The sequence below is a fragment of the Oncorhynchus gorbuscha genome, linkage group LG02 (assembly GCF_021184085.1).
Source record: "Oncorhynchus gorbuscha isolate QuinsamMale2020 ecotype Even-year linkage group LG02, OgorEven_v1.0, whole genome shotgun sequence".
Taxonomy (NCBI): Eukaryota; Metazoa; Chordata; class Actinopteri; order Salmoniformes; family Salmonidae; genus Oncorhynchus; species Oncorhynchus gorbuscha.
The window spans coordinates 63,519,283-63,536,038 of NC_060174.1; the positions used below are offsets into that span (position 1 = coordinate 63,519,283).

The 16,756-nt window shown below is 41.4% G+C and overlaps 1 protein-coding gene across 1 annotated transcript; it reads right to left on the reverse strand.

Annotated features, from left to right (window-relative positions):
- Positions 1-2,690: 2,690 nt before the first annotated feature.
- Positions 2,691-16,609, reverse strand: lg02hxorf58 (linkage group 02 CXorf58 homolog). The gene is made up of 8 exons (XM_046316760.1): positions 16,410-16,609; positions 16,175-16,283; positions 14,407-14,501; positions 14,111-14,216; positions 7,587-7,718; positions 7,211-7,434; positions 6,292-6,451; positions 2,691-5,298 (listed from the first exon to the last, which is right to left on the reverse strand). Exons 1-8 carry the CDS (start codon positions 16,418-16,420, stop codon positions 5,062-5,064), a joined length of 1,074 nt encoding a protein of 357 aa, XP_046172716.1. The 5' UTR covers positions 16,421-16,609; the 3' UTR covers positions 2,691-5,061.
- Between the last annotated feature and the right edge of the window lie 147 nt (positions 16,610-16,756).

Genomic DNA, 16,756 nt, shown 5'->3' on the forward strand with positions numbered 1-16,756 from the left:
AGAACAAAATGCGTGTGCGAGCAAGTATGCCTACAAACCTGACTCAGTTACACCAACTCTGTCAGGAGGAATGGGCCAAAATTCACCCAGCTTATTGTGGGAAGCTTGTGAAAGGCTACCCGAAACATTTGACCCATGTTAAACAATTTAAAGTCAATGCTACCAAATGCTAATTGAGGGTATGTAAACTTCTGACCTACTGGGAATGTGATGAAAGAAATGAAAGCTGAAATAAATCATTCTCTCTACTATTATTCTGACTTTTCACATTCTTAAAATAAAGTGGTGATCCTAACTGACCTAAAACGGAATTCTTACTAGGATTAAATGTCAGGAATTGTGAAAAACTGAGTTTAAATGTATTTGGCTAAGGTGTATGTAAACTTCCAACTTCAACTCTGTCTGTCTATTTTGCCAAATATCTCGCAATGTGTATATTTCGATTTTTTTCAAATTGGACACCATTTTAATAATGAGAATCTCCTCTTTCTAATTATGTAAGGCTGGGCAGCATACTCCGTTGTCGGACACCATTCTAATCAGAATAATCTTCTCTTTCCAATTACATAAGGTTGGGCAGCGTACTCTGGTGTCATCGATTGTTAGACCAGAAATAGTCAAATGTTGCAATTTCTTCCAAATTCCTCATTATGTAGACATAAGCACACTTGCAGGGATGCAAACTAGTCACCTTTCGGTGAAATTCGATGTTTTCAATCCAAAACAGGTGACCTACATGATTCGTGTAGATCGAATGACAAAAGTTTGGGTGGGGGGGGGCTTTGGATCACTATCGGCTGTAAACGAATGAGCAATGCGCATTTGGATCAATACTGGCTGTATCTAAAACTCAGCCAATCGTTCACATAACAACAGAATGAAGCAAGTGACTGAGGAGAGACTAGACAACCAATTGCTAGTTACAGCATCAGCGCGTGCGCTCTGTAAAGACAGTAGGTGAGAAGCTTGACCTGGGTGAGGTGATGAAGCCTACTTCATGAGCTTCAAGTATTGTTAGCACTGTTAAATATCTTGCAAGCTGGATCGAATTCTCTGTGTCACATCTGCTCCTGCCACACCCCCTAGTGGACATCCGGTGTCTCATTGACCTGCAACCGTTGCCTCTCCCTTTCTCTCTGTGTGTGTGTGTGTGTGGTTGGAGACAGGTGTGCTTGAGTCAGAGCAGTTCCCCACCAGCTGCAACCCGTTCCATAATTAAGAACTCTACAAATATTCAGTCCTGCCACTTCCACTCGGCCAGATCTTAATCTCTGCTCATTTTGCCACTCTGGCTCCTGTTCCACATCTCGCTACCCTGTTCTGGATTCACCACACCACCACTCCATTGGATTCCTCTCCAGACCTGTTTACCCTGTTCCAACCCAGCTCACTCCAACCTCAGCTTCCACATCTAATTTCCTAATACTCATCCGAGCTTCCCTGGATCTGCACTCCATATCTCCCTGTGTTAAAATAAATACCTTGGTTCATTCATCCCTGTTTCTTGGTCTGTGTCTGCTCTTGGGTTCCCCTGTGTCGCTCCACCTAACAGTTAGCTAGCCAGAGAAATGTTGAGCAACATTAGCCAATTCAACTGATAAAATAATTGAGTTTATGGTGTGAAAATTAGCTGGCTAATAAAGTCAGACAGCTAACTTAGATGAGTTAATATTAGTAACCTAACCAATTCGCAATAGTATTAACTGGTATACGAGTCCTTGTTGTTCCTCAAGTTATAATGCGTTAGTTACTTACCGGACCCTGGCAATCTGTGTGAGATCAAGTGTAGCTGTGCCTAGCTTATGGAACACCACACTCTTTCCCTCTCTCACTTTTCCAATGCAGTGGATAAAAAGGGGTATGCCTGAAAGAGATCAATTATGCCAACAAAGGGTATCATGCTCTGCTGGCACATTGTAGAACAGATGCCCACAGGCAGAAAGTGTACAATGTAATAATGTGCAGTGTAGCCCAAAGATATTGCTTTTGTTGTGTTGAACTTGAGTAACACTTGTGAGGGGGGATTATTCAATGTTTTACTCCATGAATGTTATTTTTGCACATGTAACCAACTTCACATAACCCCCCAGACGAAAGGTACACGGGCACCCACACTTCAGGTTGACTCGGGTTTTATCTGCAGTAAAAGATGTCAAACAGTGATGACGGGCATTGACAGGATGGTCACAGCCTCGTTCACTGCCTTCAGAATATCTCTCAGACTCAATCCACAAAGTGATCATATAGTATACATGCGTTGTGTTTAGAAAATAACAAAAATACAGAAAAGTATACCTGCAGTAAAATATATCAAATGGTGATGACAGGCATTGACAAGACCGTCATAGCCACATGTTCACTGGTTAGGTAGGACACAAGATATATTTTAGATAGGAGCAACTGTAATGATACATGCCCTCAATGTGAAGTGATATTAATCCATAAATACAGAGCACAAGTACAACCCTTTTTATATAAACCTTTTAAGGTAGTAAAAAAATAAACATTCACTTAATATTTCAATAAATCACCTGCTAGCAATAGATAGCGTGACATTTGTTAAGGGTTGTGTCAATCGAATCTGGTATCAGGATAAGTATGACACTGAGTCACCTAATTGTATACTATGTATTTTTTATTAGATAAGCAATAAGTGGTAAATGCAATTTTCGTATATACGGTCTCTCTGTCCCACCTCGCAGGGCAAACAGAGAACTGACTTGTTCCTGACAAAGTTATTATAATATACTCTGACAGAAGTAGTTCCTGCTTCCGAGCCGGCCTGTCAGAGTAGAGACTGGGCGTGGTTTAAACTCACTCAGGCTATCGTTGATTGTTGGCGCCCGAGCTGGTCCCAGCCCCCTAGGCGCTTCAGCGGTCAGTCGTCGTAGTTTTGTAGAATATCTATGCGCTCATGCTTGATACAGTTATCACACACCTGGCTCCTGTTATCTAACAAAATACCGTTTGTTCTCGCAACACTACGTTCTGAATGTGCCCCCACAACTCAATGCACAGTTCCTGCCTTCATGTTATTCTGTAATTTTCCATCATGAGAAAGGTCCATGGCCCTGAAACTGTTAACAATGTCTCAAGTCAGCTATGTTGCATAACACATACACCCAAACAAGCCAACAGCAAATAAAATTCCATCACATATGATATGGTAACGGGCTATAGTGTATAACACAGAACCTCACACATTGCAGTGCAGTGACCGACGGCGCTAGTTAGCTCGTTATTAACATGGCTAGCTAAGCCAGCATCAACTTGGTTAACTTGCCGAAATAGGTCTTAAATACATTAACGGAAAGATAAGATAAATGGTTTCACCCACTACTCTACCCGCGAACTGAGCGTTCTTTGATATCTACATTGCGCGCGAGGTTGATGGAAACTACATTTTTACATTGTCACACACATGTGGCCTTGAGCACTTACTCGATGTCTACTAGAGTGGCCACTATAATAGAGCAAAATTAGAATGCCCGTGTCACGATCGTATGGAGGGAACTAAAGCGCAGCGTGGTTAGAATACATTCTTCTTTATTGAATGGAGAACACTTAAACAAAACGAACGTGACGCTATGATACCGTGTGTTGACACATGCAACTACACAGACAATAACGCACGAAATACCCAAAGAGGATGGCTGCCTAAATATGGTTCCCAATCAGAGACGACGATAAACACCTGCCTCTAATTGAGAACCAATCTAGGCAACCATAGACCAACATAAACACCGAGATGAAAACAACCCCATAAATCTACAACAACAAAAAACCTAGACAGTAACAAACACCCGAGAATGAGACAAAAACACACATATCCCCCATGTCACACCCTGACCTAAAGAAAACAAAGAATACTAAGGTCAGGGTGTGACAGCCTGTTTGTTTCTACTTTAAAATGTTTTGGTTTTTTTCCCAAGTACAATATTTAGATGTGTATGGTCACAAGCATTCTATTATAAAGGCTGTCATGGGTAACTGCAATATTAGTGTATTGTTTTTTCTCAAGACTTGAGTGTCATTTGCAGGTAAGTCTAGGAAACAAATAACACCGGGTTGCTTTCTTTACATTTTTTAGCTGTGAGTTAGGTTCACATTAACCACTTTTTAATTTACACAATAGACTGATCATGTAGATCATATTCTTTGTTGTATAATTAGTTAAAACCTGCATTTCCCCCTAGCAGGGATTTTTTTTGCAAGTGTCACCTTTTTGGGCCCTCACCAGTTTGCATCCCTGACTTGGCACCATCGAGGTGCGGATGTTTCCTTTCTACATTAGTTATTTTTCAGTTTCGTCCTAATAACAGATTGTAGTGGTAAAATAAAAAGGGCAAAAAATTTTGGTGCCATTTAGGCGAAATGGAATTCTAAGCGTCACTCCAGTCAGAGGCTCTGCGAACTTCAATTCCATTTATTTGCTATGGGCTCGCGCTAGTGTTCCAGTTTAGCCAACGTTATTTTGCCATTTGTCAGCCTTGGGTGAATTTTGACTCTTTCTATTGTCCAGCCTAAGTCCAGACGGCAGCATAAACGTTTGCCTTCTATTTGTATCCATTCCATGCAGTCATTAAAATAGAGACAACCGGCAGAATTATGTCCAGAGCCTTCTCTTCCCTTCCACCTACACCTCACCAGAACACAACGCAAAAAGGTACCGGTACAGAACCGGTTACACATGCACAAAGCCCCACTGCTAGCAGGTGACACGTACTTCTCCAGCACCTGTGATGCCACCATAATAATCCCACCACTGCCACAAATGTAGCGGGAGAGAGAACAGCTGACAGGCTTGATCTTAGTTTTATGGCGCAGTCTTCCAGTCTTATCGAGGCTACTGCTCTACCACCTGTAACATGAAAGCCCAGGCCTTAGGTTGAGGCAGTAGAATACCCAGTCACAGCTGTAGGCTAATACACTGTAATTTACACAAGCATTTTTATTATATTTGTGTGCAAAGCAAGAGAAGAGAAAATAAACAGCCATAGGAGTGGAAAATGTTTTTTGGGTTAGGGTTAGGGTTAGTCTTGCTCAAGTTGAAGTTCTAGTTCAGGTGGATGGCACATTGTCCATATCATCCAGAGCAAGCTGTCTTGTCCACAAGCAGAGTTTCTCTGCTTCCTCTTCCCACTCAGAATCCGAGAGGGAATCCTCACTGGAGTCTTCCTCCAATCCCAATGGCCAACCTATCTGGGGTGCTTCGGGCTTTACACTTCCTTCCATGTCTTTCTCTTGCTCTCCTCTTTCTGGGTTGTGTTTTTTCTCTGTTGTTTCATTACTCTCATCCTGTAGAACGATGTAGAAATAAACTGATCAGGAATCGAGGCTACCTCTGCTATGTCCTGTTATCTACTGCACAGCGCTGATTGACCCCCCCCCCCCCCCCCACCAAAACAAAACATCTGAGCAAGTACAATTTATGGTGTGTATATAAACTGAACAAAAAAATTGACGCAACATGTAAAGTGTTGGTCCCATGTTTCAAGAGCTTCAATAAAAGATCCCAGAAATGTTCCACAGGAGGACAAAACCCCCGAATTTCTCTCATTTTGTGCACAAATTTGTTTACATCGCTGTTAGTGAGCACTTGTCTTTTGCCAAGAAAATTCATCCACCTGACAGGTGTGGCATATCATGAAGCTGATTAAACAGCATGATCATTACACAGGTACTCGTTGTGCTGGGGACAATAAAAGGCCACTCTAAAATGGGCAGCTTTGTCACACAACACAGTGCCACAGATGTCTCAAGTTCTTAGGGGTGGCGTGCAATTGGCATGCTGACTGAAGGAATGTCCAACAGAGCTGTTGCCAGAGAACTTGATGTTCAGTTCTCTACCATAACCCGCCTCCAATGTCATTTTAGAGAATTTGGCAGTACATCCAATAGGCCCCACAACCGCAGACCACGTGTATAGAGTCGTGTGTGAGTGGTTTTCTGATGTCAACATTGTGAACTGAGTGCCCCATGGTGGCAGTAAGGTTATGGTATGGGCAGGCATAAGCTACGGACAACGAACACAATTGCATTTTATCGATTGGCAATTTGAAAACTGTGACTTGATCCTGAAGCCCTTGTGAGGCCCATTTTCTTTAAAGATATCTGTGACCAACAGATGCATATCTGTATTCCCAGTCATGTGAAAACAATAGATTAGGGCCTAATGAAATTATTTCAATTGACAGATTTTCTCATATGAACTGTAACTCAGTGAAATCTTTGAAATTGTTTAATATTGCATTTATATTTTTGTTCAGTATATGTTTCATATAAACTCACCTTTGGTGTACCCCCAAGGATATAGAGATGTCTCATGCGGGCAGCTGTGGTGCGTGCACGGGCAGAGCGACGAGTTGAGGGGAGGGGGGTGGAGCTAGTGGCAGTTTGTGAGGCATGGCGTGCTGTAGAAACCACAGAAGAAGGGGGAGCAGCAGGAGACCTAGGATCAAGTGAAGACTATTGCCATCATGATGCCATTTGTCATGAGTAGTAAACTCACAGTTACTCAAGTAATGTGTATATACACTGAGTGTAGAAAACATTATGAACACCTGCTCTTTCCATGACAGACTGACCAGGTGAAAGCTATGATCCCATATTGAGGCCGTTATTGTAAATAAGAATTTGTCCTTATTAACTGACTTGCCTAGTTAAATAAAAAAACGTGTTAAATCCACTTCAATCAGTGTATATGAAGGGGAGGAGACAGGTAAAACAAATATTTTTAAGCCTTGAGACCAGTTGAGACATGGATTGTGTATGTGTGTCATTCAGATAGTGAATCGGCAAGTCAAAAGATTTAAGTGTTTTTGAATGGGGTATGATAGTAGGTGCCAGGCGCACTGATTTGTGTCAAGAACTAGGTTTTTCATGGTCAACCATTTCCTGTGTGCATCAAGAATGGTCCACCACCCAAAGGACAACCAGCCAGCTTGACACTTTGGGAAGCATTGGAGTCGACATGGGCCAGCATCCATGTGGAGCGCTTTTGACACCTTGTAGAATCCATGCCCTGACGAATGGAGGCTGTTCTGAGGGTAAAAGGCGATGTAACTCAATATTAAGGTGTTCTTAATGTTTTTTACACTCAGTGTATACAGTATATCTTCCTATTGTAAATGCAAGAAACCACAATAATGACCTAATACAGTAGGGAATCTCACTCATAGTGCCCTCCTGAGCTTGTCTTTATGCTTACCTGAGCATCCGAGGTGGGATTGCTCCTCCAATCAGAGGGCAAGGAATTTGAGGCGCTAACAGCAGCAGCTCTTGCCTTAGCCTGTCTGCCACAGTGCCCTTCCCGCCCACCTCCAAGCTATCCCACTGTAGGATGTTTCGTGACAGTCCTTGAAGAGAGAGAGACCTCCAAGTGTTCTCTCGCCCTCCAAGGTATGCAGGTAGCTCGTCAAGGTGACTTGAGTACTAAAATTATGGTACATACTAGTGCTGTCAGATTTGTCTGGAAATCATGTCCATTGCATATGGTACAATTGTTTCATGTATGATGTAAAACTATTGCTCTAAAATACTCTGAATGTGAAGACTACTCTTATCAAAAATGTACTCAATCTCACCTGCATAAAGTCCCTCATACAGCTGATATAAGACGTGTCAGAAATCATTCTCCCTTGCCTCTGGATCTCATCAGCAATAATGTGATTGATGAATATCCTATTTCCCATCATCCTGCAGGTGTCTGTTGTGGCCTACATGGAAGTACAAATAGGTTTAGATGATATGAGACATGTCGAACCAACTAAATCATCCACTTGTATTGACCACATCTTTGCTAATGCTGCAGAAATCTACTCAAAAGCAGTATCCATACCCATCAGATGTAGTGATCATATCTAGGAAAACCAGTTCCAAAGACTGGACCTAAAATAGTGCATAAGTGATCAGGATTTGCCATGATTCCTATGTTGAAGATATGAAAAATATTTGTTGGTCTGATGTGTGTAATTGAGGAACATCCTGACGCTGCACTTGAAACATTTATGAAATTGCTTCTTCTGGTTACTGACAGGCATGCACCCATGAAGAAACTGACTGATAAAACTGCCAAATCCCCATGGATAGATGATGATTGAAAAACTGTATGGCTGAGAGGGATGTGGCTAAGAGAATGGCAAATAAGTCTAGCAATACAGCAGATTGGCAAAAATACAATAAATTGAGTAATCACGTAACTAAACTAAACAAAAAGAAGAAGAAACTACCGTAAAACTTAAATTAATAGCCCAGTCATTTCTTTTTCTTAAATCACAGAACACAACAGGTGCTTATTAGAGGCTGGCTTCTATTTGAGCCAGGTGTCTATTTCATTAATGTACATAGCTTTTGCTCATTTGCATAGTTCATTGTTTAATTCCAGCATTCACTTCCAGCAATTTAATGCATTTCTTAATTTGTTGCACTAATGTGTTATCATTTACACGATGTGTCACATTTATTTTGTCTTATTAGGACAAAAAAAATAAGAATAATGATTCTTGCTTTGACTGTGCATTTTAGTCAGTTCTTACTTTCGCCACTAGGCTGATTTCTGGGGGTCTACTCCTAAAGTTGACTTTTTGTGCTTCACAGTTAGCTAGTAGTTCTCAGCTGTTAGCAGCCAACGGCAATTATGATTGGCATCATTTTTTGTTTGTTATTACTGAATTATTTAATATAACAAATCAAACATTTAACTTGCAAAAAAATCATGGTAATTCATGGTAACCTCATAAACAATTCATTTAGACCCAGCACTTATTTGAAACACTGAATTGTGTGCCATTGCCGGCTATCAAAAGGGACAGGCGGCTATTTGAGACTTAGTGTTTAATTGAAGTTTTACAGCATACTGTAGAACAAAGATAAATGATATAAAGAATGATAGCAAAAAGCTATTGAGCAAATTCCAATTCTAAAAAGCTCTGGAGGACATTAAATTCTAGGCAGAAAAGCTAACTCAGCTCCAGGCTGGTGGATCATTCATAACATAACCCTTTGATATTGCCAACCACTTGAATAACTTTTTTGTTGTTGACAAGATTAGTAAGCTTAGGGATGACATGCAAACAACAAATGCTGAGCCTTCATATTCATGCATAACGGACCATATAATGAAAGATGAGCCCTGTAGCTTTGAATTTCGCAAAGTTGGTTAGTGTGGAAGAGGTGAAAAAAGTATTGCTATTTAATAAATAAGGACAAACCATATGGAACCGACAACCAGGATGGTAAATTACCGAGGTTGGTAGCGGAATACATTACGACTCCTATTTGCCACATCTTCAATCTAATCCTAGAAGGCGGAGTGTGCCCTCGTGCCTGGAGGGAGGCAAAGGTCATTCCGCTGCCCAAAATTAGCGAAGCACCCTTTACTGGTTCAAACAGCAGACCAATCAGCCTGTTAACGATGCTTAGCAAACTTTTGGAAAAAAATAAAATTTAACAACTTTAACAACTTACAAATTAACAACTTTCAGCATGCTTATAGGGAAGGGCACTCAAATAAATGGATAATAATAAGATTGTGGATGCTGTTTTGTTAGACTTCAGTGCAGCCTTTGACATCATTGATCATAACATATTGCTGAAACGTAGGTGTTATGGATTAACTTCCTCTGCCTTTATCATGGATGGACAGTTACTGTACCTATCGAATAGAACACAGAGGGTTTTATTTAATGGAAGCCTCTCTAATGCAAATTTGGTTGAGTGTGGTGTACCACAGGGCAGCCGGCTTGTACCATTATTGTTTTTTTTGTTTATTAATGACCTTCCACTGACTTTGAATCAAGCCTGTGTGTCCATGTACGCTGACAACTCAATAGTATACACGTCAGCTGCAACAGTGAAATAAATAACTAACGCCCTTAACATAGAGATCTAGTCAGTTTTAAAATGGGTAACAAGAAATAGGCTCAAAAACAAACTTCATCTGGATCTATTATTGAATAATGTGGGTATTGAGTAAGTTGAAGAGACCTGACTGCTGGGTGGCACCGTAGCTAGGAATCTATCATGGAATCTATCCATATATCAATCTATCAAAACATATAGACTCAATGGTTACTAAAATGGAAAGAGGTCTGTCCATGATAAGGTGTCGCTCTGCTTTCTTGATATCTCAGTCAACCAGACAGGTCCTACATGCCTTAGTTTTGTCGCACCTGGTCTACTGTCCAGTTCTATGGTCAGTTGCGGCAAAGAAGGCAAATTGCAGTTGGTCCAAAACAGAGCATCACATATTGCACTTAGATGTACACGAAGGGAGAATGTCAATGGCATGGATCTCTCCTGGCTCAAAGTTGAGGAGAGATAGACTGCATCACTATTGGTCTTTGTTTGAGATGGTGATGTGTTGAAGGTACCAAACTCTCTGTTCAAGCTGTTGGCACACAGTTCAGACACTCATCTGTATCACACAAGACATGCAACCAAAGGTCTCTTCACAGTCCCCAGGTCCAGAACAGAGGCTGGAAAACACATGATATTAAATAGATCCATGACTAAATGGAACTCTTTGTCACCGCAGCTTTCTCAAGCTAGCAATAAAACCAGAATTTAAAAAACAGGTAAAAGAACACCTTACAGCACGACAGGGACTGTGAAGAGACACACAGGCATTTTTATGCATCTTGCATTGTATTATGTATTGTACTACAGTGCATTCGGGAAGGATTCAGACCCCTTGACATTTTCCACATTTTGTAACGTTACAGCCTTATTCTAAAATGGAATAAATAAAAAGAAAATCCCCATCAATCTACACACAATACCCCATAATGACAAAGTAAAAACAATTTGTCTAATATATAAAAAATGTATTTAAAAAATAACAACATATTTACATACTGTAAGTATTCAGACCCTTTGCTATGAGACTCGAAATTGAACTCAGATGCATCCTATTTCCATTGATCATCCTTGATGTTTCTACAACTTGATTGGAGTCCACTTGTGGTTAATTTAATTTATTGGTGTCACGCCCTGACCATAGAGAGCCTTTTTATTCTCTATGTTGGTTAGGTCTGGGTGTGACTAGGGTGGGTAATCTAGTTTTTTTTTCTATGTTGGCCTGGTATGGTTCCCAATCAGAGGCAGCTGTTTATCGTTGTCTCTGATTGGGGATCATATTTAGGCAGCCATTTCACCACTGTGTTTTGTGGGATCTTGTTTATGTGTAGTTCCCTGTGAGCACTCCCTAGCTTCACGTATCATTTGCTTTTTATTGTTTTGTGCGTTTCACAAATAAAAAGATGTGGAACCCATATCACGCTGCGCATTGGTCCGAATGTTATTTCGACGATCGTGACAATTGGGCATTATTTGAAAAGGCACACACCTGCCTATATAAGGTCCCACAGTTGACATTGCAAGTCAGAGCAAAAACCAAGCAATGAAGTTGAAATAATTGTCTGTAGAGCTCCTAGACAGGATTGTGTCGAGGCACAGATCTGGGGAAAAGTACAAACAAATTTCTGCAGCATTGAAGGTCCCCAAGAACACAGTGGCCTCCATCATTCTTAAATGGAAGAGGTTTGGAACCACCAAGACTCTCCCTAGAGCTGGCTGCCCGGCCAAACTGAGCAATTGGGGGAGAAGGGCCTTGGTCAGGGAGATGACCAAGAACACGATGGTCACTGTGACAGAGCTCCAGAGTTCCTCTGTGGAGATGGGTAAAACCTTTCAGAAGGACAACCATCTCTGCAGCACTCCCCCAATCAGGCCTTTTTGGTAGAATGGCCACATGACAGCCCGCTTGGAGGTGCCTAAAGGACACTCAGACCATGAGAAACAAGATATTCTGGTCCGATGAAACCAAGATTGAACTATTTGGCCTGAATATCAAACCGTCACGTCTGGAGGAAACCTGGCACCATCCCTACAGTGAAGCATGATGGTGGCAGCATCATGCTGTGGGGATATTTTTCAGCGGCACGGACTTGGAGACTGGTCAGGATTGAGGGAAAGATGAAAATAACAAAGTACAGAGAGATCCTTGATGAAAACCTGCTCCAGAGAGGTTCACCTTCCAACAGGACAACGACCCTAAGCACACAGCTTCGAGACAAGCCTCTGAATGTCCTTGAGTGGCCCAGCCAGAGCCCAGACTTGAACCCAATGAGACATCTCTGGAGAGACCTGAAAATAGCTGTGCAGCGACGCCACCTGACAGAGTTTGAGAGGATCTGCAGAGAAGAATGGGAGAAACTCCCCAAATACAGGTGTGCCAAGCTTGTTGCGTCATACCCAAGAAGACTCAATGCTGTAATCACTGCCAAAGGTGCTTCAACAAAGTACTGTGTGCAGGGTCTGCATACTTACAGTGGGGCAAAAAAGTATTTAGTCAGCCACCAATTGTGCAAGTTCTCCCACTTAAAAAGATGAGAGAGGCCTGTAATTGTCATCATATGTACACTTCAACCATGACAGACAAAATTAGGGAAAAAATCCAGAAAATCACATTGCAGGATTTTTAATGAATTTGTTTACAAATTATGGTGGAAAATAAGTATTTGGTCACCTACAAACAAGCATGTCATGGCTTTGGTTGAGAGCTTCAAGTTCCTTGGCGTCCACATCACCAACAAACTAACATGGTCCAAGCAAACCAAGACAGTCGTGAAGAGGGCACGACAACCTATTCCTCCTCAGGAGACTGAAAAGATTTGGCAAGGGTCCTCAGATCCTCAAAAGGTTTTACAGCTGCACCATCGAGAGCATCCTGACGGGTTGCATCACTGCCTGGTATGGTAACTGTTCGGCCACCGTACGCACTACAGAGGGTAGTGCGTACGGCCCAGTACAGCACCAGGGCCAAGCTCCCTACCATCCAGGACCTCTATACCAGGCAGTGTCAGAGGAAGGCCCTAAAAATTGTCAAAGACTCCAGCCACCCTAGTCATAGACTGTTCTCTCTGCTACCGCACGGCAAGCAGTACCGGAGCGCAAAGTCTCGGTCCAAAAGGCTTCTAAAAAGCTCCTACCCCCATGCCATAAGACTCCTGAACAGCTGATCAAATGACTACCCAGACTTCTGCATTGCTGCTGCTACTCTGCTGCTACTCTCTGTTATTATCTATGCATAGCCACTTTAGTAACTCTTCCTACATGTACACAATTACCTCGACATCGGTGCCCCCGCACATTGACACATTGACTCTGTACCGCTACCCCCTGTATATAGCCCCGCTATTGTTATTTACTGCTGCTCTTTAATGATGGGGGGGTATTTTCTTAAAACTGCATTGTTGGTTAAGGGCTTGTAAGTAAGCATTTCACTGTAAGCTCTACACCTGTTCTATACGGTGCATGTTACAAATCAAATTTGATTTGATTTGTACTGTACTGTATTGTGTTCTAATGTACTGTGCTCTACTGTACCCTAATTTACTGTTCTGTACTGTGCTCTAGTGTACTGTACTTTACCCTACTGTACTTTACCCTTACAAATTGAAGGACCCATGGACTCTTGATCTAGTGGTCTTGGTCTTGAGACCACTCAAGATCACATCAATTTGTTTTTTAACTTGTCATGGTCTCAACTCACTGGGTCTGGATCTTGGGACCAATGTCCTGGTATTAATCTTGGTCTTGGCTCCAAATCATAGGCAACCCAATTTGAAGAAGATCATTGGCTGATCACTCCCAACCCATAGGAATCCCCATCCAGTTGACTACTTTTAAATAGTGGAAGCCCTCAATAGCTTATTTAAAGGTTTAGAAAGTCTGGTTAAAGTAATGTTTTCACTATTTTGTTAATTTGGTATGCAAATACAATTTATTAAATGAATCTGTAATAGGTTCATCAAAATGATCACTACTGTGCATTATTCTCTCTTTATTGCAACTTTGTCACAGTTTCAGTAGTTTCACAGTTTCAGTTTCACACATTTAGTGGGGTGGTAAGCAATTCAGGTAAAATGTCAAAATGCAACACAAAATATGTGTGTGTGTGTATTATATGACATATGTTGGAAGACTTGTGCTGTACATTTGGGAGGAATAGGTTACATATTTTTTTTTCAACCCCCAATTTATACCTCTTATGTAGAATGACCCATACAGTATATTATGAAAGGTGAGATGTCTCTCTCAGGCTTACCTGATTAGATGGTCGGAACACTCTTTTCCCAGAAATATATTGTCTTCCTCCTCCAAGGTGGAAGATCTTGAAGACAATCACTGGAGGAAACTGGGAACCTGAAAATCTATCAGCCAAAGAACAAAAACAGGTCCATTACTGTGTTAGTGAGGTTTAGCATGCAATTTGGTCTCTTTGAATAGAACTACATCCACATGCTTTTTACTGTCAGCATTTTAATTTGGATTTACCAGACAATCTTTACACTTGTTGAGACCATAGCAGCAAAATGGGTATTAGGTCTACAGATGGTGTACCTGAATCTGACCTTGCAGTGCATGCTTGGATCTCTGACCAGATCAGCTTCTCTGGGGCTGAGTTGGCGGAGAATAGCAGGTGCAAGACAGTGCTCCTGAACAGTAGCATGACAAAAACAAATGACTCACTTCCTAGCCCACTTATAGTGCCTTGCAAAAGTATTCATCCCCCTTGGCGTTTCACAAATTGGTGAAGTGAAATTGATAAAATAACTTGTTTAAAAAAATGAAAAACTGAAAAGCGGTGCGTGTATATGTATTCACCCCCTTTGCTATAAAACCCCTAAATAAGATCTGGTGCAATCAATTACCTTCAGAAGTCACATAAAGTCCACCTGTGTGCAATCTAAGTGTCACATGATCTGTCACATGATCTCAGTATATATACACCTGTTGTGAAAGGCCCCTAAGTCTGCAACACCACTAAGCAAGCAGCACCATGAAGACCAAGGAGCTCTCAAAACAGGTCAGGGACGAAGTTGTGGAGAAGTACAGATCTGGTTTGGGTTATAAAAAAATAACATAAACTTTGAACATCCCACGGAGCACAGTTAAATCCATTATTAAAAATTGAAAGAATATGGCACCACAACAAACCTGCCAAGAGAGGGCCGCCCACCAAATCTAGGCAAGGACGGCATTAATCAGAGGCAAAAATGAGACCAAAGACAACCCTGAAGAAGCTGCAAAGCTCCCCAGCAGAGATTGGAGTATCTGTCCATACAACCACTTTAAGCCGTACACTCCATAGAACTGGGCTTTAAGGAAGAGTGGCCAGAAAAAAAGCCATTGCTTAAAGAAAAATGTTTGTGTAAATTTGGTGTTCGCTAAAAGGCATGTGGGAGACTCCCCAAACATATGGGAGAAGGTTCTCTGGTCAGATGAGACTAAAATAGAGCTTTTTGGCCATCAAGAAAAACGCTCTGGCACAAACCCAACACCTCTCATCACCCTGAGAACACCATCCCCACAGTGAAGCATGGTGGTGGCAGCATCACGCTGTGGGGATGTTTTTAATCATCAGAGACTGGGAAACCGGTCAGAATTTAAGGAATGATGGATTGAGCTAAATACAGGGAAATTCTTGTGGGAAACCTGTTTCAGTCTTCCAGAGATTTGAGACTGGGACGGAGGTTCACCTTCGTCACATTTAAATGACATTGATTGGCCTTGTCAAAGCCCAGACCTCAATCCAATTGAGAATCTGTGGTATAACTTTAAAGATTGCTGTACACCAGTGGAACCATCCAACTTGAGGAGCTGGCGCAGTTTTGCTATGAAGAATGGGCAAAAATCCCAATGGCTAGATGTGCCAAGTTTATAGAGACATACCCCAAGAGACTTGCAGCTGTAATTACTGCAAGGTGGCTCTACAAAGTATTAACATTGGGGGGTGAATAGTTATACACACTCAAGTTTTCAGTTTTTTTGTTTTATATCTTGTTTGTTTCACACAAAAATATATATATATTTGCATCTTCAAAGTGGTAGGCATGTTGAGTAAATAAAATTATACAAACCCCCCCAAAAAATATATTTTACTTCTAGGTTGTAAGGCAACAAAACAGGAAAAATTCCAAGGGGGGTGAATACTTTCGCAAGCCACTGTATATAAGTGAACATCTGATATAATGATTATATCAGATTTTCACACAGCTACCCTATAATTGAGTTCATATTAAGGCTATTTAGCCTATGATCAATTGAAATCTGAATTGCAATGTTGTGTTGATCAGTAAGGCTGCCAGGCTTCAACTCAAGCACTCACAGCAGCACGAACAGTGAGCGACATCAGCTGGAAAAGTCTTTTGTCTTGGTGAGACCTCCAGTATTTCTGGATCTTCTTCGCGGAAAATACACGCTCCTCTTGATTGAATCTGAATGATGTAAATTCACAATCAGAGACTCAGAATATATCAATGTCAGACATTTAACAACAGAAGCAGACTTTATCATGTGCGAGGCCTCGTCTTGTACAATTAATCTACGGACCGGACCCTTACCCATATTCCATTTTCCACTCCAGCAATGCTGTTTTCTCTGCCTGTGTTGTATCTTGTTAGAGACGAGTTGCTAAGGGACGATTAGAATACTAACCTCACCGGCCAGTAAAGACACATTTCCTGAGCTAATCAGAGTGTTGGTGCTATACGGAATCGTTGCGACGCCCATACCCTAACTCCTACCCTTAGCCTAACTTTAACCTTAATCCTTTCCTAACCCTAACCATTTTAAATCGGTTAGGGACCCTTCCTTACCTTAATCATTTTCAATGTTAACTTCAATGAGGATAGGGATGTCCCAAGGATCCCAGATAGCATTGTAAAAAGCCTGCAAAAAAATGTACAAA